The 23,745-nt window shown below is 34.6% G+C and overlaps 3 protein-coding genes across 5 annotated transcripts; 2 read left to right on the top strand and 1 right to left on the bottom strand.

Annotated features, from left to right (window-relative positions):
* The first annotated feature begins 1,623 nt into the window (after positions 1-1,623).
* On the top strand, positions 1,624-7,613 carry LOC139868048 (filament-like plant protein 7). Of its 2 annotated transcripts, none has more exons than XM_071856387.1 (6): positions 1,624-1,789; positions 3,582-3,714; positions 4,266-4,404; positions 4,497-6,360; positions 6,464-6,524; positions 6,967-7,613. In XM_071856387.1, exons 2-6 carry the CDS (start codon positions 3,625-3,627, stop codon positions 7,429-7,431), a joined length of 2,619 nt encoding a protein of 872 aa, XP_071712488.1. In that variant the 5' UTR covers positions 1,624-1,789; positions 3,582-3,624; the 3' UTR covers positions 7,432-7,613. The 2 variants fall into 2 exon arrangements, with proteins under 2 accessions (XP_071712488.1, XP_071712487.1); XM_071856386.1 differs by having other exon boundaries at positions 4,260-4,404.
* Positions 7,530-11,682, bottom strand: LOC139868050 (protein IN CHLOROPLAST ATPASE BIOGENESIS, chloroplastic-like). Its single transcript, XM_071856388.1, has 11 exons — positions 11,436-11,682; positions 10,960-11,043; positions 10,799-10,873; positions 10,677-10,719; positions 9,368-9,425; positions 9,117-9,284; positions 8,601-8,663; positions 8,410-8,504; positions 8,246-8,327; positions 8,043-8,153; positions 7,530-7,961 (listed from the first exon to the last, which is right to left on the bottom strand). The coding sequence occupies exons 1-11, from the start codon at positions 11,557-11,559 to the stop codon at positions 7,821-7,823; spliced, it is 1,044 nt and encodes a 347-aa protein (XP_071712489.1). The 5' UTR covers positions 11,560-11,682; the 3' UTR covers positions 7,530-7,820.
* Positions 11,683-13,984: 2,302 nt separating this feature from the next.
* LOC139865817 (histone-lysine N-methyltransferase CLF) lies at positions 13,985-22,599 on the top strand. Of its 2 annotated transcripts, none has more exons than XM_071853915.1 (17): positions 13,985-14,238; positions 14,725-14,823; positions 14,913-15,230; positions 15,973-16,134; positions 16,546-16,630; positions 16,788-16,934; positions 17,447-17,494; positions 17,724-17,795; positions 17,965-18,569; positions 18,937-19,090; positions 19,291-19,511; positions 19,586-19,717; positions 20,000-20,090; positions 20,221-20,268; positions 21,575-21,703; positions 21,797-21,874; positions 22,177-22,599. In XM_071853915.1, the coding sequence occupies exons 2-17, from the start codon at positions 14,798-14,800 to the stop codon at positions 22,366-22,368; spliced, it is 2,508 nt and encodes an 835-aa protein (XP_071710016.1). In that variant the 5' UTR covers positions 13,985-14,238; positions 14,725-14,797; the 3' UTR covers positions 22,369-22,599. The 2 variants fall into 2 exon arrangements, with proteins under 2 accessions (XP_071710016.1, XP_071710015.1); XM_071853914.1 differs by having other exon boundaries at positions 14,908-15,230.
* The last annotated feature ends 1,146 nt before the right edge of the window (positions 22,600-23,745 follow it).

Raw genomic sequence — 23,745 nt, 5'->3', positions numbered from 1 at the left:
ATAATGAGTAACGATATGCAAAAATAAGCAAAAACCAGCCGCCTCCTTTTGTCAGTTTTCCACCTGAAAGTGTTTTTGGCACCCATCAGGCGCCTACATGCGGCTGGGCTTCAGTTTTTTCATTTTTTCTTGTTTTTAACCCCCGTTTTCGCGTTCTCGTCCCAAATCGTTACTCATTATAAAAACCTCATGAAAAAACTTTTTAAACCTCAAATATACACATAAAATTCACCTCTTAACATCAATAGTGATCGGCGTTTAAGACCCGATCACGCTCTGACGCCCCTTACCTTTAATGGGGTGTCAGAGTTGACGGAAATGAGGCGTTAGTTATAAGGGTGGAGGAAAAAAAGTTCAAATCCCCTCCAGCCAATCAGATTTTACAATAACTTTTATATGTTAATAATTTATATATTTTATACTCAATTATAAATAATGTTTTACATCATCCGTTACAAATTTAACATTCAATTTGATACGCTCATTTAAAAAACTTCACTTTTTTTTATCTTTCTATCACTCGTCTTTCACGCTGCATTCTCGAGATTTTTTTTTTAAAGAAAGAAAAAGAAATAGACGGAGTAAAAAATAATAGTGATTCTCAATTTTTTATTTTAAGCGGAAAGGAAAGTAGAGTGGATGATTAGAAAGGATAGTACATTAATATTTTGTTAGACAAAATTACTCACGTCGTCCTTGAATTTGTATCTAAATCACTAGCGTCGTCCTTAAAGTTTTTTTTTTGCTGAGGTCATCCCTTTACTTTCAAAAAGTAACGTTCGACGTCCTTCCGTCTACTTTCCTTCCATTTTTCCGTTAAGCTGAAGCATGTGCTAGACATGTGAGGATATTTTTGTCTTTTTCTTGTTTTTTTTACTCTTTTTAATATCTTTTCTTCCCCACCTATGATCATTAAATTAAAATCCAAAATACAACATCATCTTATCCATCACCTACAATCAAACAACAACATATTCAATATCGATCATCTCTCTCATCGTTAATCATCAACATCATTCAAACTTCTTCAAATCTTACAAAATCATAATAAACTGCATCAGATTTATAAACAAAAATGGAACCATCATCATCACCTTCGTTCTTCATCTTCAAGCTCTAAATTAGGCATCTCCTATTTTGAAGATCAAAGTTAAATCTGAGATCAGATCCGTTTTCGTTATCACTTGTTCGATCTATTTGATCGTTCAACCGAATCAAAAAGAAGCAAAAAATTCCCAGATCTGAAGTTGTTCGCTCAGATGACAGAAAACTAAAAAGGAGACTAAATGACGGAATTACCCTCACATGTTTGGCACATGACTTCAGCTTAACGGAAAAAGAGACGGCAACTATACGGAAGGACGACGAGCGTTATTTTTTTTAAAGTAAAGGGACGACCCCAGCAAAAAAAAAACTTTAAGGACGACGCCAGCGATTTTGGTATAAGTTTAAGGACGACTTGAGTAATTTTGTCTATTTTGTTAATAACACTCTCCGCTCATATTTAGAGAACTCTCAGGTCCTTTCTTTCTTATTTTTTTCAGCTCGAAAAAAATAAAAAAATCGAGAATACAGCGTTTACGGTCACATTCACAATGAATGGTGGTTGTCTATTAGAAAATCAAGTTGCAACTTTCTCTTTTTCTTTTTATGCAGAAACCAGCTCCAGTTGTTGCGGCTTCTTCTTCATTTACTCTCACTATCACTATTCTTATCTTCCACTCTGCTTTTATTAATTTCCTCACTAATTAATTAATGCTCCCGTCGGTGCGCTGTCTCCTGACCGTCGGTAACATCGCTACTCACTCTCACATTTTCTTTTATTTTCGTAATTACTTTTTTACTTTTATTTTATTTACAATTTATTAAGTAGGTTTATGCTTATACTCCTCAATCAATATGCATGTTCATTTTCTAATTCATTTCTACTTGTTAATTTTTATACTTCAGATTTAACTTTAACTTTTATTATATTGGAAAAGTAATGATCGATGAATGAAGATTCATTGTTTTTACTAGTTATGATGATCATGAATGTTTTTGCTTGATCTGTTATCCTTTCATTATTTTTTTCAGTAACTTATAGTTTCTATTAGATTTTATTTTATTCTGCTGTGTAGTGTTAACTTACTATTTATTTCTGTATTTATTCTATTGAGGAAAAAAGCTAATATCCGAAGCTTGAATTAATTCTTTTTTACTCTTTAAACCTAGTTTTTAATTAATGCTAATGATTAAATTATATATATATATATAGGGCAGGATCAATGGGGGAAGTAACCAATCGGGGGGAAACGGGGGAAGCAAAAAAAAAAAATTCGTTTTTTTTTGAATTTTTTTTTTCCGGCATCAAGATCACACGAAAATATGAACATTTAGAAGAGACACTTCGTGATGAATGTTATTATTTAGGCGGGAAAACGATCGACAAAAATAACATTCAAGATAATATTGTTCGTGAAGAATATGAAGGTTTTTTTTCATGTTTTGTGAAGTAAAATTTAGCCCGGTTTAGAGTTTAGGGTTTAGGGTTTAGGGTTTAGGGTTTGGTGTTTTGGGTTTATTCCATAAACCCAAAACACCAAACCCTAAACCCTAAACCCTAAACTCTAAACCGTTCGTGTTAAAAACTCAATCTAAATCCTAAATCTAAACCCTAAACCCTAAATTTCTAAACCCTAATATCTAAACCCTATAAACCCTAATATCTAAACCCCAATAGCTAAAAACTCAAAATACGCTCGAAAAACACGATAATTGTTATATATTACTTCTTCGAGCGTTTTCCCGCCAAAATAAAAACATTTATCACAAAGTGTCTCTACTAAATGTTCATATTTTCATCTCATCTATAATGTTCGTGAATAAAGTTTTTTCAAAAAACGAAAAAAAAAAAAGTTTTTGCTTCCCCCCGCTTCCCCCCGAATGGTTACTTCCCTCTTAATCCTACCACTATATATATATATATATATATATATATATATATATATATATATATATATATATATATATATATATATATATATATATATGTATTTTTGTTATCAGGTACATTCAAGTGTGATTTGGCAGTGAAGCCATTAACACATGAGTACCTAGTATGAATATGAATTTGAGTAATTAGTGCATAAGTTAGTTATGAAACAGGTGTATATGTAGTTAGTTGGGTACACATTGATCAGTTTATAACTTATTAAGGCTTAAAAAATGTGTTTGTTATAAATATCACTCCACTAGCTTAAAAAGGTGTTTTTTTCTCTCTAAAATAAGCTAAACTGCAGCATTATCCAAGCACTTAAAAAGTGGTTATTGGATCCAGCAAATACACAATAAACTTTGTACTCACCCTCTAAATGCATCTATGAAAGTTTAGTATTTTATGGGCTATAAACAATTAGTGTTTTCTAAGGTAACCAATATTTGTGTATATTTTGTATACTTGGCTCTGAATTTGTGTGTTTACCTTTTGTTTATGGGGTAGCAAGTTTAGTGTTTTTACTTTTTTTTTGAAATTGTATTAGAATTAGATATTAGATCCTTAATGGAGGTTTATAATGAGTATTCCATCTGTATTGTGCTAGGTTCTATATGTATTGAGTTACCTTACATTATTCAACATAATAAATGGATCATAAATCATGGATTTGGAAGAAAAAGTCAATTGAGAAGACTATGATTGCAGCAGACAAGGCAAACCGAGGGAATGAAGATGAGGTAGATAACGTTGACCTTGAAACGACTAGTCGCTCGAGTCAAGGTCGAGTCGGATGTTGACTAATGTTGACTTTTAGTAATATTTCAAACATATGTTTAGGGCACAAAATCTGCGTATAAAAAATATTACTCCTTCCGTCCAGTTTACAGTTTTACTCTTTTACTCTTTTACTTTTTACCTATATTTTTGTCTTATATGCAATAAAGTTAAGGGCATTAAAGAACTTTACATTATTATTCTTATCTATTATCTATTTATGGAAAGGAGTATTACTTTAGGACAACCGAAAATTGAATACCGAACTATCAATATGGGACAGAGGGAGTAAAATTTTGATGTAACTTTGACCAACCTTGACTTTGACCGACTCAGACCGAATTTGACCGACATTGACCCGATTTTATAGTGTTGACAGACTTATTGACGTTTTTGTTCGAAACGGGACAGGCTACATCATAAATAAAAAAAAACGTTTTTTCTTTTGGGGATTGGACTGATAATTGAAGCTGTGTACCAAGAATTATAACAGTACTCTTACTTTTAGTTGCAGGGAGTTTTAACTTACGAAGCCGAATTGGAGAGGAACTTGAATGTCTCAAATGAGAAGCTTGCCTCAGCGCTTTCTGAAATCAACGCTAAAGATGACGTGGCAAAGAAGCAAACAAACATTGCACGAGAAGCCATTCAAGGTCATTTTTGATCCATTTACAGTTTAAAACTTTGAGTAGAAGTTGACTTTTGACTTTTACTTATTTTGACCAAAATTATTTCAACTGTACAGGATGGGAGAAGGCAGAAGCAGAGGTCTTATCGTTAAAGCAAGAATTAGATAAACGTACACAACAGACAATAGCGAGCAAGGAGAGGTTATACGTTGTTGATGCAGCTTTAAAGGAGTGCATGCAGCAGCTGCGTTTTGTTCGTGAAGAACATGAAAAACGGATTCACGATGCAGTGATGAAAACGTCACAAGAATATGAAAAAACGATAATACTTCTAGAAGAGAAGTTATCGGATTCGAATAAAACGCTCTCGAAAATAACTTCCGAGAATAATCAATTGAATAAGGCTCTTTTAGTGAAAGAAAACACGATCGATGAGCTACGTTCTGTTAGGAGTCGATTAGATTCTGATTTAAGGGCTGTTATGAGTAGATTGGAGTCGATAGAAAGAGATAACGGTTCTTTGAGTTACGAAGTTCGAGTGTTGGAGAAAGAGCTTGAGATTAGGAATGAAGAAAGAGATTTTAATCGACGAACTGCTGACGTGTCACACAAACGACACCTGGAGAGAGTGAAAAAAATCGCAAAGTTAGAAACTGAGGTGCAAAGATTGCGGTTGCTCGTTAAGAAACGGCTCCCGGGTCCCGCAGACTTGGCGAAAATGAAGAGTGAAGTTGAAATGCTTGGAAGAGATCCGACAGAAGCTTCAAGAAGAAGTTCGAACCCGTTTCCGGTTGCTTCAAAGGATACTTTGGGGAAACAAGTTGACTTTTTGACCGAGCAGTTGTGTTTACTTGAAGAGGAGAACAGAGTTCTGAAGGAATTCATTAATCGAAAAACAAATGAAAAGTCAAAAAGTCAAACACCTCGGAATCTTATTTCGTGTCATGATTTTACGATGTCTGACATTGGTAGCGATGAAAAGGCGAGTATGGCTGAATCGTGGGCCCCGTCTTGCAAGACGGTTGGAACTTCTGACATCGATCTGATGGACGATTTTGTCGAAATGGAAAAGTTGGCAATAGTTTCAGTAAAGAAACCATTTACAGCTGTATCCGATAATCACTCCGATTGGGTTGAAAATATACTGAAAGCGATTTCGGAACATTCTAGAGTAACACAACGACGTTCTAGAGACATAGTGGAAGATATAACGGTTGCTCTGACACAAAACGGTAACCAAAATCCTCGTGTATCTACAGATACAATCGATGCAAATAGTTATGAAATGAACAACGAAACGTTGAATTCTGATATGATTGGATCGATACAGAAGCTAATCCAACTTATAGAAGGGATTAGATTGTGTTTCAAGGATGATAATGATAATTCTTCTACGGGCTACACGGTTCGTGTACTTCAGTGGAAAACGTCTGAACTTGGCGCTGTTTTAGATGCGTTTCTTCGAAGTTGTACTAATTTGGTTAACAAGAAGGCAGATTTGGAGAACTTTACTAAAGAGTTGACTTTGACTTTTGAATGGATTGTGAACCACTGTTTTTCGCTTCAGGATGTATCAAGCATGAGGTGCGAAATGGAGAAGAACTTCGACTGGGATGAAGGTAAGAAACTGACAGACGATTTGGATAGTATGGAATCGATAAAATTAGATTTGGAACGGAAACTGCAGTTGGAAGTTTCTAGAAGTGAGTCTTTGATTAGTCGACTTGAGGAATCAGAGAAAACGCTTGACGGTTTGCGAACGGAGGTGGAATCTTTGAAACACGAGAAGCATATGTTTGAAGATAAAATGGAAGTTGGAATGAAAGTGAAAGAAGATCTTGATGAACAGCTGATTGAGGCGATTGGTGAGTATAGTGAAGCGCATATAATATCGTCTCTTGAGGAACAACGAAGTAATAACAGTAGCTTTGGTAGAGAAATGGAGGCCAGGGATCTTAATGAAACTGTTTTGCAAGAAAGGTAATGGTTACTGTTACTTTTGATAGCTTATAATTCATGTAGTTGTAATATTTTTAAAGCGAAAAGGGTTCTAAATATTCAGATATAATTACCATTATTTCAGTGTGACAGAGCGCGATATACAAGAGTGCAAGGTGGAGGATGAAGAAAAGAGGCTTCAAAATGTAAGTTCCCGTTCACTATTGCCTCTTAAGTCTTAATTGAATGGTTCGGCGTTCGGCACTGAATTTTTGATCATTCATCATTCGGTGCGTTTGTGATTGACATCTAATGATGCTAAACCATTAAGCAATCTCTGTTGAACCGTTGAACCATTCAGACTTTTAACCATTCAACACCTTCATTTTTCTTAAACTATATGCAGAACACTTATCAAACAATTATATTATTTTATTTATTCATTTAAAGGTTAAAACATTAATTTTACACTCCTAGAGTTCATTGAACATGTTATTTTCATTCAGAACTAAGTTAAACAGAACCTTAGAATCATTCAGATTTTGAATCATCCAACGCTTGATCATTATGTTTTATCAAATACATCCTAACATTCACATATCCAATTTTTGTGGGTGTTGCAATTTATTACTTAACATGTGTATGCAGGATCATGAGATAATTGCAGCTTCAGAAAAGTTAGCGAAGTGCCAAGAAACCATTTTAAACTTGGGGAAGCAGTTTAAGGCATTAGCTTCACCAAACAACACACATGTTCCTTTCATAACTACTTCTAGCCCGGCACGTGTATCTCCAACATCACCCGTACCCGACAAAACAAAACAGCCGCGAATTTCTCTACTCGACAAAATGATGGCAGAGGACGCAGCGCGGGATCTCCAAACGACTAAAACTAACGAGGTTACATGTACCATGATGTCGCCCGGTGACATCATGGATGGTAATGATCATAATGTGAAGTCCCCTGTGACTTTCTTAAGTATAAATGGAATTAAACATCAAGAAGATGAAGATGCTTTAGTCAATTTCTTGTCGATTGTACCGGCTAAGAAGAAAAAAGGTGGAATGTTGGGGAAATTGCTTTGGAGAAAGAAAAAAAGTACTAGCAAGTAAATGACATGTTTCTTCTTGATCATATATGGTTTGATGTATAAAAAAATAAAAATAAAAAACAATAAAAAATGTGTAGTAGTGTGGGAATAATGTGATTTTTGTAAATATTCAAATCCTTAGAAAAGAGTGAAAAAGGGATTTTTGTGCCTATGTGACTTGTGCATATATAACTGTAACCAAAAGTACTGGTATTTGCTTTTTCATAAAGTTTTTTTAATATTTTCTGATGCACTAAATATAGAAAGTTTCAATAACACATGATTTGTTTTCGTATTAAGCTCCGAAAAACTTGAATTTGGGGCATTTGCTCAATCTATTATAGACTCCGATGCGAAAAACAGAAATCTACAAAGATTGTTTGGTAGTGTTGATCCTCTGAATTGTAATCATCAATCACTGTATTTGAGAAATTTAGCAATTTCTGGGAGCCCACCTTTCTCATAACAATCGGCAATTCGTTCCAAATGTTCATCCCATGCCCCTTCAATCGATGCCAAGTCCAACAGAAAAGCAGCTTCATCTAACGAAATCTGTTTTTTTTATTAATAAGAAAGAAAATTAGTAGCAGTGGAATAAGCACAGTAAACTGATATCGATAATGATATTATCACCTGCGCAGCATCCTTCCCTTTCAACAAATCTTCTTGTTTCCCTTCTTCAGACACCTTTTCCTTTATAAATTCGATTTGTTCATCGTCCCATTCAGCCATATCAGCAACTTCCTAAATAAAAAACAATAAAACTACAATTATGTACATCGTTTTTTTTTAATTTCGTGCAATCGATAATCAATAATCAATACTAACGAACACACCTGATATGGACAACCTAAAGTCCACCATGGCGACTTTAATGCCCCTCTTGCAGCATCTTTAGCTTCTGGCTTACGCCCAACCCTACAAGTTTTCTCAAACAGCTTAAGCAAAACACGAGAATTTAAACACAGCCTGTGTAACTAAAACTTAGAAATTTTCGTACTTGAGAAGAATCTTGGCGTTAAAAACAAAAGGCCGTCCAAATCCAGGAAAATGCTCCTTTTTGGTATAGAATTCTCCAGTCACCATGGCTGAAACCTTTCAAAAACATATGTAGATGATGATTAGCAATTAGGCAAACATAATCAGTTCAGAATAATTGCAGACAAGACCAAAAGTTTAAGGTTATCTCACATCGTCTCCTTTCTTAAAATGGTCCATCACTTTGCGTTCCAATATGTCAGGAAACAGACCAACCTGTCACAAACAGATCAAATGGTTTAAATTTAAAAATTGCTAATAGGGGAACAGATCGAACGGATTATAAATTCCCAAGGTCTAATTTTAATGAACACTGCTAACTATTTATATTCAATTATATATTAGGTGGTTATTATTAGAAATAGGTAATGAAACTATTTTTGTAATGATTATTTCCACATTAGTTATATATAGACGGGTAAATGGATGAGATTAACAGGGAGGGTTGCATTAATTAATTATTTATAAACAGCATTTATAAATGCACAAAATGGTATTAGTGGGTCGACCCGTAAGGCTGAAACCTTACTAAAATATATAAGTTTTAACGAGAAATCATTTTGACTCATCACCCAACTTGCTTAATACACCCATCTTTGCCCTTATAGTTGTAATGTTCATAAGACGATCTATAATGTAACAAAAACGAGCACAGATTCATTCAAGTACCTTCTGGAGTAGGTACACGTCCAAATTTGATTTGCCGGATTTAGCAAAGTCACCCTTTGTGTACAGTTTTTCACCAGCGTCACCTGAAGCTTGAAACAGTTCATCAATGCCCTGTGGAGACATGTTAGCATCCTCTTCGACGAGGATTCTATGAATATATTGGTCTACCTGAAATCATCATACATAATTTAGGTTGTTAATATCGCTAAGTTTAAGATTCAACTTAGATGATATTAAATTGTAAAACTCACATTCTTGGCCAAAAGCCACACTCCGTAACTCCGAACCTCCACCACTGGCATCTCCATCCTGTAGAGAAGAAACCAGATCATGCTAAGAGAACAATCCCCACAGTAGATCAGGCACAACGGGTGGGTTGGGTAACGGGTCAAATAGTCAAAATGGGTAATTGTTGGTACAAGTTATATCAGGTCGACCAAGAACACATTTTGTCCAAAACTTTTATTTTTCTTGGAAGGAATTACCATATTAGCTATTAGACAAAAATGATGAATAGTCCCAGGGGTATTTTCGTCATTCCGCCTTCTTTTTCTTTAACTAACTTCCACTTTGCCAACAAACCCTCCCACACTTTATTTAAACATTAAAACCGGCCCCCCAAACAAGGGGTAAAGTGCCAAATCAACATTTTCATAAAAAATCTTAAATAAACTCCACCCAAATATTCAACAGGTCATATCTTCTCGCTCGCAACGAGTTAAACTTTTCCGGCATCATATTAACTATTAGACAAAAATGATGAATAGTACCAGGGGTATTTTCGTCATTTCGCCTTCTTTTTCTTTAACTAACTTCCACTTTGCCAACAAACCCCCCCACACTTTATTCAAACATTAAAACCGGCCCCCCAAACAAGGGCGTAAAGTGCCTAATCAACATTTTCATAAAAAATCTTAAATAAACTCCACCCAAATATTCAACAGGTCATATCTTCTCGCTCGCAACGAGTTAAACTTTTCCGGCATCATCGTTAAACTCGAAATAATTTTACGAATACAACATCACTAACTATACGCAAAACGGATTCTTTTTTAAAAAACGCTAAATATTTGGGGTACTTTTCATACACGTTGATTTTGCGTTAAATTTTTATAAGTCGACATTTCATAGCGAAACACGGAGATGCACATATATTGTTAATTTAAAATAACATTTAAATATTTCACGGGTTATACCTTTTAGTTCGACTCGAGTTGCGCTTCAACGACATCATCGTTAGCCACGAAACACTTTTACAAACTAAACGCAATAAAATACATTGAAAACCGAACCCCGGCGCGAAGCGAGGGTTCGAAAATTAGTTAGTTTTAGATTTGATTACAGAAGTTGTAAAACTTGAATAATAGATAATAATCCAACTTACTGAAATAAGCTTTACTTAGGAAGTTTTAAACATTAGAAAATCACACCAACTTTCAACCCATTGGACACATAGAGAACAAACTTAGTATACATCAACCCATTTATGGGTAAATGGGTCAAATTTTCCACCTATACGATTCTACCCACAAAGATGAGAAAAAGTTTAAACTTGTTTACCCAGGTGGAGCAGTTGGCCATCTCAACAATGCTGTGACAGAACCTACAAAACCAGTACAGTGAATACAAGATTATGAACTGTATGTAAGCTTTTCACTTCTAAATTAACAGATATTATGAACCTGAGCTGTTTTTTGACAGAGGAACTGCTAGAGGAATCATCCCTTGCTTCATGGCAGGGGAGATTATCGATTCACCTGTCACAACACGACGGTATTTAGATACGATGAAACACTTTGATGATAAAACTTGAAACAGGTTAATGATTCCATTAAGGTTTTACCTCTCACCTGAAGCATCTTTAGAAGGTGATGCAAGTGCTCAGGTGGTTGAGCTACAGCCACATCTTTAATAAACGAAACGTGATCTGCATATTAAACCGATACAGAAAGAAAACTTATCGAATTATTATCTCATATCGCTACATGTTATTATATAAGCCATTAGGCATCAGGCAACTATATAACCAATATGCAGTTTTTCACTAATTACTAATATTTATAAACTATACAGCAGCAACAAGAAGTGATAAAATTATTTCAGCAATAAGCCCTAGGATAAAATCATAAATGACTATAATTACCAATATAGACACAAAATAACAGCGGTTATAATAAATCTATGGATGGAATAGTGCAATGCATTTTCAATGTTCGTACAGCAATATGTATACATTCATTGGAGAAATTAATTGTAAAAATTAATTATGATAATTGATAGGTAAATGAATGAATTGAGCACTGAGTAGAAGTAGAGTACCGGATGAAGAAGAAGAAGAAGAAGAGTAGCATCGAAATGTGGTACTGCGGCGGCGATTGAGGAAGAGAGTGGGGAGAGCAGCGGCGCGTGGAACTCCGAACACCAATCCACCACCGGCTTTCATTGGTTTGGATTAAATAAATTAATTATTAATAATATATTTAATTAAGAGTTTGAGTTTGATTTGAAGCAGAAATGAGTCCACAACCAAGGCGCCTGTGGATAAAACAAGATGCATATATGTATTGCAGTATGTTAGGACAGTGACTCGGGCTGCCTTCCACCCGAAATTTTTTTTTTTTTTTTTTTTTTTTTTTGCCTAAAAAAAAGAAACTATATAACTAAATCTTTTCTCGGAAAAAAAAAAAAGAAAAAGAAAAGGAACAAAACAAGATACAAAACGGATATCACGGACGAAACTCGAAAATAGTAAACTAAAACCAACAACACACCCTGAACAAAAGCTAACTAAACCCGAGTCTCGTCACAAATCAACGATCAAAAGACAAACAAATTAAAGGCATTGAACTACACGAACATAAACACACTACCTAAAGATAGTGACATCTACAAAATAACAAACACCAAAACCCACTAACCGACAGAAAAAGTAATCCTCAATTCCGATGCTGTTGTCAACAACATTGCCCGCATCAGCCTTAAAAGATAAAGACGAAGCATTTCCGGTCCAATCACCAATGGTAGTTCTAGAAAAACCATTCTTTGCAAACTCATCAAAAAAGCCCCCTTTGACTAACGAGTGACTCGAACTCGAACCTACGTAAGACCACTTACAAGCCCTGACCTCCTGAGCACCTTTAAAATATTTTGCATCGCATCCCCATCTTCAACATCATCAATGGTATCTCGTAGCCTAAACGATTTATCCCCTAGCCCACGAAATTTACTCGGATGCGTTAATCAACCCAGACAAAAACATTTACTCATCATCTTTTTTTTTTTATCCTTCACCTTATCTTCTGCACCATAACTCTTCACTCCGGGCACACGAAATTTACTCGAATGTGTAAACCAACCCCGACAAAAACTTCACACTTCGTGTCCGGACAAATACAAAACTTCCTACCCGCACTATTAACCATAGCTATAAAAGCCAAATTGTTTAACAACCCACTCGTCTCCAAACTATTCGGTTGAAAAGCATCCACCACCGAAACAACATTCGCGATCTCGTTCAATTTCCTTTTTTGTTAACAAACCCTTGACCTTTTAGTACCCTATCAATTTCCATATAATGTGCGTTATATGCAACCGATTTCACACCAAGTCCATCCCCCGCTTAACCTTCTAATGTCGTTCTCAAGTGACCTAGTCTCGGTTTCGTAACTGGTATTGTTTATAGTTTACTTCAGATAGCTTGGGACTCGATACTAAGTTTAAGTTTAGTTAACTACTTAATAGAAAACCATAACGAAAAAGTTAGGCCGTTACAAAGAATCTTAGAGGGTAAACCTCGAAAACTTTTCGTTTGTGATTGCTTTTCCCGACCGATGATTTAAATATCGATCTTCCTGCTTCTGTTACTAGTTTTCGGGTACGTCTCGAATCACTACTTTTTTACTTTAGTTGCGAAAAACTTATCCATAGCTAGATTTACTTTAATCGAAGGATGAAAGAAACCTATCAAAACGAAATGTAAGAGATAACCCGACAAGCCTCGAAGCTAGAAAACGAACAAAGAAGCTAGAAAACGAACAAAGAAGCCTTGACGAAACAAATCTAACAAACAAAACGCTATCTAAAATTGGACATTTTCAAACCACAAAAACCGATCGAACTTTGTAACAAAACCTAGACAAATAAAACTCAAGCTAAAACTAAACGTCAACAAACACGCAAACAATACAAAATAAAAAGGACCGATCAATCAGCTAATACCTAACTTACCAACCACAAAAGAGGCTTTTCGACTTTCAAATCTGTCTTTAAGTTTTCCTACCACTTGCTCGAAAATCACCGCCTTGCTAATTCTTGAGGTAAAAGAGTAAACTTTTGACGATCCGAGAGGAATCGTCTTTGAGGTGCGCACATCATGATCCAAACCAGACAATCCAGCAAACGAACCACCATTAAGATCGTCACTGAAAAGATTTTGATCTGCCTCCCCGAAATTGAGCTCATCTTCTTGATCCCGCAAAATAAACGGCATGTCATTACCTGTCGCTTTCTTCTTATCATTCTTCTTAACTTTGGACCTAAAACCTTGTTCAACACCTGAAATGCATCCTTTGGAGCTCACATGACTTGTTTTATGGGTGAAAAGGTTTTCAACTTCTAATATCTCAACACTTTTATATATAATTTCACAAGATGTCACAAACAAACGCATTAGATGTAACCAGTTCAATATTTAGTGATGAATGATTATGATGTTACAAACAAATGCATCGATGGTGACAATGAAATAGAAAGCGACTATATTAGGAAATCACTCATTCACTTTCTATATGCAGTCAGATTAAGCTAACGACTATAATAAATTATTCGTGACTTGATTGATTCAGCTCTATCCTCATTAATCACGTTAGTTCAAATCAAATACTATCTTAACTAACGCCGCGCTCCCCCAAAATCACCCAACCTAGGGTTTCAAACCCCCAAATTCACCAATTTTTTCAATCGAATCTCCTTCGCATTTGCATGAATCCGATCCCGTACAGCCTTTGTCGCCGGTTTGTGCTTCTACTCAGCTCATACTCGACGGCGGTAAATGTCTTCACCGAAGGTCTCTAATCATTCATCCGCCGTCGCTGTCAGATCGGAGTCTCCTGATGTATCTACGGTACCTTGTTCAATATTAATGTGTTTCTTTATTAGCTTGTTTGTAGCTTTTTAACTTCTGTCTGTATCTATAGTTTATATGTATGTTGTGGAATGTATTGCAAATGCTCTTGTTGATGCAGAATTGTTAGTTTTGAGGACTTGCATTGTAAATTTGTAGCAACATTGTGTTGTTAGATAGAGAATTGTATAAATTATTGATGCAGAAATCATGCTTTTGATCACTTGTTACCACTCTCAATTTCTCTCAGCTTTTCGGAAGTAGATTCGCGTTTTTAAACCTGCTGTTTCCTTTCTTCTTCTGAATATATGTGTGTTAGAACAAATTTTACATTATAAGGAGGCTATTGACACCTTGAGAGTGAAAGTAGTGAAATGTTTATGCAGCAGGACAAGTTTTTCGTTGTCGATTTTACATTGAGTTTACTAGTTACTGTTGAATCGTAAATTAGAAGCTGGAAACTGAACTAATATTCTCGTTTTTCAGATTGTGGTACATGGAGCAGCTATTGCTCCGTCGGAAGTTACGATGGTTATTGACTCGTTGAAGAAGAAAGTTGATGCTGATCGCTGTGTTTATATCAAGGTTAATTTGAAAACAGCATAATGCAAAAATTTCCTTGGCTTGGTTCATCATTAGGCTTTCATGTGTATTTGATTTTTTTCACAGAAAAGGATGGAAGAGAACAGGATGAAGCTGGCTGAAGTCACGAACAACCATCACAAGCTGTCGTTGGAGAGTCAAAACTTAAGGACTACTGGTGCAGATCAACCGGTTGATTTGCTGACAAAGCGGCAAAAAGATGCAATTGATATGCAAAATGGTGTCAATGCAAGCGATGGTGACAGTGACAGCACGAGTTCTCAGGAAGATGGACATGCTTCAGCTGTTCTGTTAGGATCTAGCATTGCTGTAAAAAATGCTGTCAGGCCTATAAAGCTTCCAGAAGTGAAGAAGTTGCCTCCTTATACCACATGGATCTTCTTGGATAGGTAATCTTGCTCTGTATTTAGATACATGTTTTCGATTTTTATTAGTATATTAATATTAATTAATAATTAATTGCGTAACAGCTTGTTTCCACTTGCCTATTAGTATTTTCTTCTTAATTAGGTAACACCTTACTGCAAGATGTTTCCTACTCTAAGATGTTATATCTAAGCATTTATCAGGCGGTTTATTTAAGGTTACTGGCCACTGGTGAAGGGGTGTTGGGTGTTTTGATAGTGCTCTCTTTGTCAATCACCCAGTCTATATATTTGCAATTTTGTTACCCCAATAATTGGTAACAGTAGCTGCTAAAAAATTGATGTAGCAACAGTTTGATAGTTCTTTTTTTAAAGCTTATCTTCTTGATGATTTCCTTGCTGTACGTGTAATTTGGTTTCACTGACCTTATAATGGATCATTGATCGCTTATTCGGACAACTCAGTTAGAACATTTATTTAGTCATTACTGTTTTCTGCTTCTAATCTGCAAGTGAACATGAGAGTAGCCAAGTTAGTTCGTATTTATGTATTAAGGTTTTTCTATTTTGGCTATAAGGCGATAGTTCTTCTAAAAAGGTGAGGACTTGTTGTACATTGCTATTCTTATTGCATATCTGGTGACACCCAACATATGGGTCTACTTTGCTTTATAAGTTATTTTTTTGTTTTTTTTTGTTTTTGTTTTTGTTTTTTTTTATTTTTTAAATTAATATTGTTCTCTTTTTTTAAAATTGAACAATACAGAAATCAAAGAATGACCGAAGACCAGTCTGTAGTAGGTCGCAGGAGAATTTATTATGATCAAAATGGGGGTGAAGCACTAATTGCTAGTGACAGTGAAGAGGAAGCAATTGATGAAGAAGAGGAAAAAAGAGAGTTTTTGGAAGCTGAAGATTATATCATCAGGTTGGTGCACTTTTTTTATATATTCGTATGATCTTTTCAACTCACGTTATTGTTTGACAGACTATTCTATCTTCTTGAAGCAGTTACCCTTCTAACATTTACTCATATAACATTCCTTGAGTCAATTCAGTGCAATTGCATACATAATTATAGTTTTTCTTTCAGTTTTAAAAACATGTTCACTATTGACTAAGGAATTTCCCAGCTGTGAATACTATTGAATCACACCTGAATCAATCACTTATATGTTGTTTTTGTTTTAGTAGTTTGATTGTTTACCAACAGCCTTAGTTTTTTATGATGCATACCCTTCTTATATTATGATCTTAATATCAGTATTGATATTGAAATTTTAGATATCTGATAACTATGTAGTTAATATTACACACTCTTATGTTTCAATGATTCCAGAATGACCATTCAACAACTTGGCTCATCTGATGTTGTTTCGGACTTACTGGCACAGAGGTTGTCTAGAAAGCCTTCTGAACTCAAGGTAAACACTCACGTATCATTTTGTTTTGTTTTATAATGTTATGTGTGTGTGTTTTAAAAAAAATTTATTTGGGACTAGGCATAGTGTACATGTTATTGCAGGTTTGTTATTCTTTTTCTTTGTGTTTATTTCACCCACTATCGAATATCTCATACAGGCAAGATATGAAGTCCTTGTTAATAGAGAGAATGATGTTGAAGGCTGTAAACCAGGAAATGTTGAGTTTGATATGAGTTCATTGTACGATAAAGACCTTGAAGCAGCACTGGATTCGTTTGACAACCTGTTTTGTCGCCGATGTCTTGTAAGCATTGTTATCATACTTATTGGGTGCATGGTTATGTAGTTAAATAGGAAGTTTTTAAGAGGCTGTAAATTTTTGAGTTGTGGTTCATTTTTCCAGTATGAACACATTATATGAAATTGGGGAGATGTGGGAGTTTAATTTTCGGTAAGTCGTAGAAAAATTGGGAGAGATAACGTTTATTGATTTGAGTGTCATAACGGATAGCTTCATGAGTGCAAGAAGGGAGATTATTTCACCTTGATAATATATATATATATATTTTTTACTTAGTAAAACCAAATAGGGTGAGCCAGCAGGCAAAGTCTTTCATACTTAATATTAAATTTAATTCTAATGTATGGATTGTAACATAACCCCTTTTATTGTTAGTTTCGGTTTAGACGTGTAGATATAGACACATGCGTAGATTAACCCACTCATGTGATTATAATCATTTAGAATTTGCAAATCCCGGTATGTATGTGACATGTGGGCTCACATCAAGCTGCTCATTTGTTTTCTATCGACAGGTATTTGACTGTAAATTACATGGATGTTCTCAGGACCTTATATTTCCTGTAAGTTCACTTTACTCCTTCCAACACCTCATTTTCTAATAAAAGGCCCACTTAACAAATTTTTTGTCATCAAAAGCAAACCCATTTTGAAATTTTAAGCTAAGACGAATCTAGAGTTTGGGTAGCAATCTATATCTTAAAGTGGAGAATTTTATCTTTCTTCTCAATGGAAATATGGGATTAAGGAATTTATGGTTTCAATGAGTAACTAATTATATCTACTATGTAGGCCGAAAAACACTCTACTTTGAACCGCATTGATGAAGAGAAGGTACCCTGCGGTCCAAATTGTTATCGCCAGGTAACTACCACTACCAGTTCTATTATATCCTTAAGGATGCATAGGAGCTATAAACAAGCATACGTTAGTTATCATTATACGATATATATTTTGAAGGTTATATTATTATCTCAAGAGTGTTAGTTATTAGAAAAAGCTAATGTTGGACCTTGTACATGGCTTTTATTAGGTCCAAAAGCTGGAGGGAAACATGTTAACATCTTCTATTCAGCCTAATAGTGAACAAAAAGATCCCCCTTCATCAGATGGTAATTGTGTTCAGGCATCAAAAAAGAAATCCATTAGTCGGTCCTTACTTAGGAGGTTAAAGTCTTCCCAGAGTGAAAACACTAAAAACATGTCAGAAAGTAGCGATTCAGACACTAGACCACTTAAAAAACGTGGGACCCGTCAAAGGAATAGCAAACGTATAGCCGATCATGTAATGGTTACAGTCAAAAAAAGACAAAAGAAACTGGCTACAGCTGCTTCTGATTCCGACTCTGTTGCAAGTGGTAGTCTTGGTTCAAAAGATATCGGGGCCCGATCCAATTCACATAAGGAAAATGAAGAAGCAAGTTCATGTTCTCTGAATGCTAAACCTTTGAATGCCAAAAGGGGTAGGCCAAAAAAGTTATTGGTTCCTGACTCTAAGGAGATCATCAGTGCCCATCCTTCGAAAGAAGAATTTGTGGACGAGAGTATTGGGAAACAAGAAGTGATCGAATTCAAAAGTTGGAAAACCATTGAAAAATCTCTTTTTGAGAAAGGTTTGGAGATTTTTGGGAGAAACAGGTCAGTTTTACCTATAACTGTATGATCTAAGAACTATTACAAAGTTAACAGATGAGCTGTATAGGAATACGGTTTCTTACATTTAGCTATATAGGAAACGGATAGGGCTTAATACAAAATTTGCAATAAGATTAATTATGTATAATTCTAGTAATCATGTTAGATGTACCTATAATTTGTTTGCAACGAGATAAATTTTTGGATAAAAAATGTTCTAAATCACCATTTTTCCATGTCTATGTTAGAATTGTATTTACCTTCTTTCATGTTATACTAATTTTTGTAGCGATGATATCATGATTTAATCATGAAATGAATTGTTTTTCATCATGTAATTTTTCATAATATGTGTCATATGTTGTTGCAGCTGTCTAATAGCCAGGAATCTTATGAACGGTATGAAGACATGTGCAGAGGTGTTTCATGCTATGAATTGCTCTGAGAATAAGTTATCTTCTAATGGTGGAGACTGCTCAAGTTTTCTAGGTGATGGATCCAGAGTCGATAGCAATGAGAATGGGGTCAGTTCTTTTTTTTTTTTTTTTTTTTTTTTGTTGCGAAAACTGTAATTAACATTATAATATAGAGTAGATCAGAAGATCTAATAATGAGTAAGGGGTTAGTGATGTCATGTTCTTTATGTTGCTTTAATGACAATGGCATTACTTACTAATCAGAACAATTGATTGTTTTTCTGACTGTAAATATATGCATATATCAGGGTACTGCATTACGAAGAAGATCAAGATTCTTGCGCAGAAGAGGGAAAATTCGTCGGTTAAAGTATTCATGGAAGTCTGCTGGATACCATTCAATGCGAAAACGTATTTCTGATAAAAAAGAGTTGCCTTGTCGCCAATACAATCCATGTGGCTGTCAAACTGCCTGTGGTAAGGAGTGTTCTTGCCTTGTGAGCGGGACCTGCTGTGAGAAGTACTGCGGGTATACCACTTGTACAATTTATTTTAATTTTTTTTTTTTAAAGATTATTTTTTTATTGAATTTATGTCGTATAGATGTCCAAAAACGTGCAAAAATCGTTTTAGAGGATGCCATTGTGCTAAAAGCCAGTGTAGAAGTCGTCAATGCCCATGCTTTGCTGCGGGTAGAGAATGTGACCCAGACGTGTGCCGGAATTGCTGGATTGGGTGAGATATGTTTAATTGGTTTTCCTTTATTTTATTGTGATATAGTTCAACCATATACACATAACAAGACTTCATTTATTATGCAATTGAACTTTCATTTCTACTACAAATTGTTTTAAACATGTAGTCCATTGAGTTATTAATCATAACCGGAACATGTGAATAACAACAACGATCAATCTTGATATCCACAGATTCATTTTGTGTTATAACTTCAGGATTTTCAAAGATCAAAACGGTGCCCCTGTACTTTCGTTGAAACATGTTTGTTTGACTTTGCAGGTGTGGTGATGGCACTCTGGGTATTCCTGGCCAAAGAGGTGATAATTATGAATGTAGAAACATGAAGCTTCTTCTCAAACAACAACAACGGGTAGTTAAATAGTTATCTTTTTCGTTATCTTTTGTTCCCATACCTGATCTTGAAGGTTTCTATGTTGTTTTACATGACTTTGATACGACGTTCTTGATTATGATGGTGTTTGGTATCCTTATATACCCAGGTTTTACTTGGAAGGTCAGATGTCTCAGGTTGGGGAGCGTTCTTAAAGGTATGCAAGACTAGTTTTTGTGTGTGTGTGTGTGTGTGTGTGTGTCAAAAGTTCAAACGAGAAACAAAAAATGTGCAGAACTGCTAGAACTTATAAATTACAAGGATTTTCACATGTGATTAGGATAAATCACTTATGAATGTTGATAGAGATCAAGATTGGACATAAAATACTTTGAGAAAACCTCTAATTTACCTTCCATAATGGGGTGATTATCATATATCCCCCTATTAAACATTAAAATAACATATTTACCCAACTAAACATTCAAATATCATATATCCCCAACTTAAATATCAGATCTCCTCAAATTTACCCATTTTCTTTATTTAATCATTGTTAATACATTTAAACGTTTTTATTCTAAACTAATCTACCATTATAGCCTTTCATTTGAGCCGAACAAATTCATGGTTATATACAGATAGATATATACAAATGAAGTACATATATACAGACACAATACACATATATACAATTACAGTTAGATATAGATAGATGTGAAAATTAAATTAAATTACTTAATAATATTCCTACTGGTAGTATAATTGTATGTATATGTGTGAAACGAAAGAACCAAAATGCAATTGGATTCAGTTTTAGATTTTAGATGAATCAAATGAAAGATATGATTCAAGTGCATCGATATGAAGGATATAATTGTATTTAATACTTTTTATTAAATGAAAAAGCATTTTGTTAATATATTTTTTTCTTCGTTAAAACATTCATTATGTTGAAACATCCGTGTCATGATGTCGATCTGGATATGCATATTTATGTTTTATATGACCATACATTTGTTTGGCTCAAAGAGAATGATATAATGGTAAACGGATTTGGAATTAAAGGCATTTAAATGTATTAATAATGATTAAATAAAGAAATGGGTAAATTTGAGGAAATTTGTGGTTTAAGGTGGGTATATATGATATTTGAATGTTTAGTTGGGTAAATATGCTATTTTAATGTTTAGTAGGGGGATATATGATATTCTCCCTTGATGGTTAATAATCAAATGTATAATTTATCGTTCACATGTCATGTGTTTAAGAACATTTCATATAATTTACAATTAAAACATGTAATTTGTGGTTTTGAACTTTTATTTGTCAATGATATTAGAATTAAATAACATTAATATGTGACTTGTTGCATTTAAATGCATATAAATTATCCAATTAAAAAGTTCTCGCAATTCTGCACCTTTTTTATGGTTCTTGTATAAACCTTACCCATATATAGGTATATAGTTTGGTATAGTTTTGTCCTTTGAAGCAACTCACCTTTAACTGCTGGTCTGCAGAATAGTGTATCTAAACATGAATATCTGGGTGAGTACACCGGAGAACTGATCTCACATCGTGAAGCTGATAAGCGTGGAAAGATATATGATCGTGAAAATTCATCCTTTCTCTTTAACCTTAATGACCAAGTAAGTAATACACAACTTCCTTTATTTGACCCGTTTGCTACTTTTCCCAAAATCATTCCTTAGAAACATTGTGTATCGTTTTTTATCATGCAGTATGTTCTTGATGCGTATCGTAAGGGTGATAAATTGAAGTTTGCTAATCATTCCCCGGTTCCTAACTGTTATGCTAAGGTATCTTCTTCAAATCTATCAGTATTACAACACACACACACACACACACACACACACACACACACACACACACACACACACACACACACAGAGATACTTGGACTTTAAGGGTCACCAGCTCTTTGACTTGATATTAGGAATTAACTATAACTAACAAGCTCAACTGGGTCTAAAGATCATATTTTTCCCTGAATTAGGACAATTATAAATCACATATACAAATATATACCATTTGGTGAAATGATGCAAAATTATGTAAGGATATATATGTATTATTCGGGGACTTAGCAGTTTTTGGTCAGGTTATAATGGTGGCTGGAGATCACAGGGTTGGTATATTTGCTAAAGAAAGAATATGTGCTGGGGAAGAACTGTTCTACGACTACCGTTACGAACCAGATAGGGCTCCAGCCTGGGCTAAGAAGCCCGAGTCCGCTGGTTCTAAAAGAGAAGACACGGGTCCATCTACTGGTCGTGCAAAGAAGCTCGCTTGATAATTTATTTACAAGATGCTAATTCTGAAATCATTAACAACTCGCCAACATTTTGGGCCATTCTTTACCATTCATAGGTAATTCTTTTTGTTGTGTTGTTCCTTGGTGCGTTAAACGTTTTCATTATCTCTTTTAGAGAGCTTGTATGCTTCAGTAGATGAGTTTTACTTGCACCAAAATTTACTTGTAAGGTGCAATTGTTGTTACCATTGACACTTTTTTTACCACTGATTGGTTACCTTTAAAGAAATGCAAATGCAATTAATTTGTTGACTTCCAATTTAACCATTTGGTCTTCCTTGCCTTTATTTTTGATGAAAGTATAGGAACTTATCTCGTGAGTTCTCTATCCACATTGTTAATTTTTAGTCATTATTAAGTTGTTGGGAAGCTTTTAGTAACCAAATACGGAGTACTTTAAGAAGAATGTCAAGTTTTCCTTTATATATATATATATATATATATATATATATATATATATATATATATATATATATATATATATATACACACTTCTGTGCTGTAAGAGGGTGTTTAAAACTGCATTTTAAAATAGTTTTTACCGTCTTATATCGGTGCTTTGAAAGTGTTTCAATCTCTTTTTTAACATTGCTTTTCAAAACTGTGTTTTCTCTCGAGTAACTGTCACTTTTTCACCTAACGTTTATATGTATTTAAAAAACACAAGAATTAAATAATTTATGCAATACACATTCTCACAGCACCCCTACTGATTAGTGAAAACATGCTAAATAAAGGATAGAGTATAATGATAGTGAAGGGTTCCTTTGCGAACCAAGGGTAACAACGAACTTAACGAAACAAAGTAAAAACATAAACCCGCTATGATGAACGACGAACATGAATTTGATTTATCAATCCAAGGCGTTTTAGATGATTCCAACATGAAAGTTGTTTAAAATGTTGCATCTAATGCTCGCCAATCGTCAATTTAAGTTGAAACATCATATAGATTATGAATTTGAATCATGAAGAAATTGTTGACTTTTTTTCTCCACATCTTTGACTCACAAATTCGAGCTCGAATCTAATAGTTAGAATCTAACATATATGCGTTTTTAATTTTGATCATGACTTGATTTTTGTGAGATGCATCTACTAAATGCATCTGCTTTTCATCTCAGTCTGGACTCTGGAGTTTAATCTGCAAGTTGAATGTTCAATATCGAGTTCAATCCGTAAGTTGAGTGTTCAATATGGGTTCAATCTGTATAAAAATTGAGTTCAGTCTGTGCAATCTGTACACAGATTGAACCAATATGTTGCAGACCGATATAAATGTGTCAAGTAAAAAAAAAAATTCAATTTGTAAGTTCAATCTGCTACAGATCAAAGCTCAATTTGCCTACAGATCGA

This window comes from Rutidosis leptorrhynchoides, chromosome 9, assembly GCF_046630445.1.
Source record: "Rutidosis leptorrhynchoides isolate AG116_Rl617_1_P2 chromosome 9, CSIRO_AGI_Rlap_v1, whole genome shotgun sequence".
In the NCBI taxonomy this organism is placed as follows: domain Eukaryota; kingdom Viridiplantae; phylum Streptophyta; class Magnoliopsida; order Asterales; family Asteraceae; genus Rutidosis; species Rutidosis leptorrhynchoides.
This window is presented reverse-complemented; position numbering and strand designations above follow the sequence as displayed.

Coding starts and splice junctions, on each gene's coding strand:
- LOC139868050 (XM_071856388.1), bottom strand. CDS start 11,559: ATGAAAGCCGGTGGTGGATTGGTGTTCGGAGTTCCACGCGCCGCTGCT. Junction 11,044..11,435: donor TTCTTCTTCTTCTTCATCCG/GTACTCTACTTC, acceptor TTTAATATGCAG/ATCACGTTTCGTTTATTAAA. Junction 10,874..10,959: donor AAAGATGCTTCAGGTGAGAG/GTAAAACCTTAA, acceptor GTGTTGTGACAG/GTGAATCGATAATCTCCCCT.
- LOC139868048 (XM_071856386.1), top strand. CDS start 3,625: ATGGATCATAAATCATGGATTTGGAAGAAAAAGTCAATTGAGAAGACT. Junction 3,715..4,259: donor ACCGAGGGAATGAAGATGAG/GTAGATAACGTT, acceptor TCTTACTTTTAG/TTGCAGGGAGTTTTAACTTA. Junction 6,361..6,463: donor GAAACTGTTTTGCAAGAAAG/GTAATGGTTACT, acceptor CCATTATTTCAG/TGTGACAGAGCGCGATATAC.
- LOC139865817 (XM_071853914.1), top strand. CDS start 14,167: ATGTCTTCACCGAAGGTCTCTAATCATTCATCCGCCGTCGCTGTCAGA. Junction 14,824..14,907: donor ATCGCTGTGTTTATATCAAG/GTTAATTTGAAA, acceptor TTTTTTTCACAG/AAAAGGATGGAAGAGAACAG. Junction 19,091..19,290: donor TCGATAGCAATGAGAATGGG/GTCAGTTCTTTT, acceptor TGCATATATCAG/GGTACTGCATTACGAAGAAG.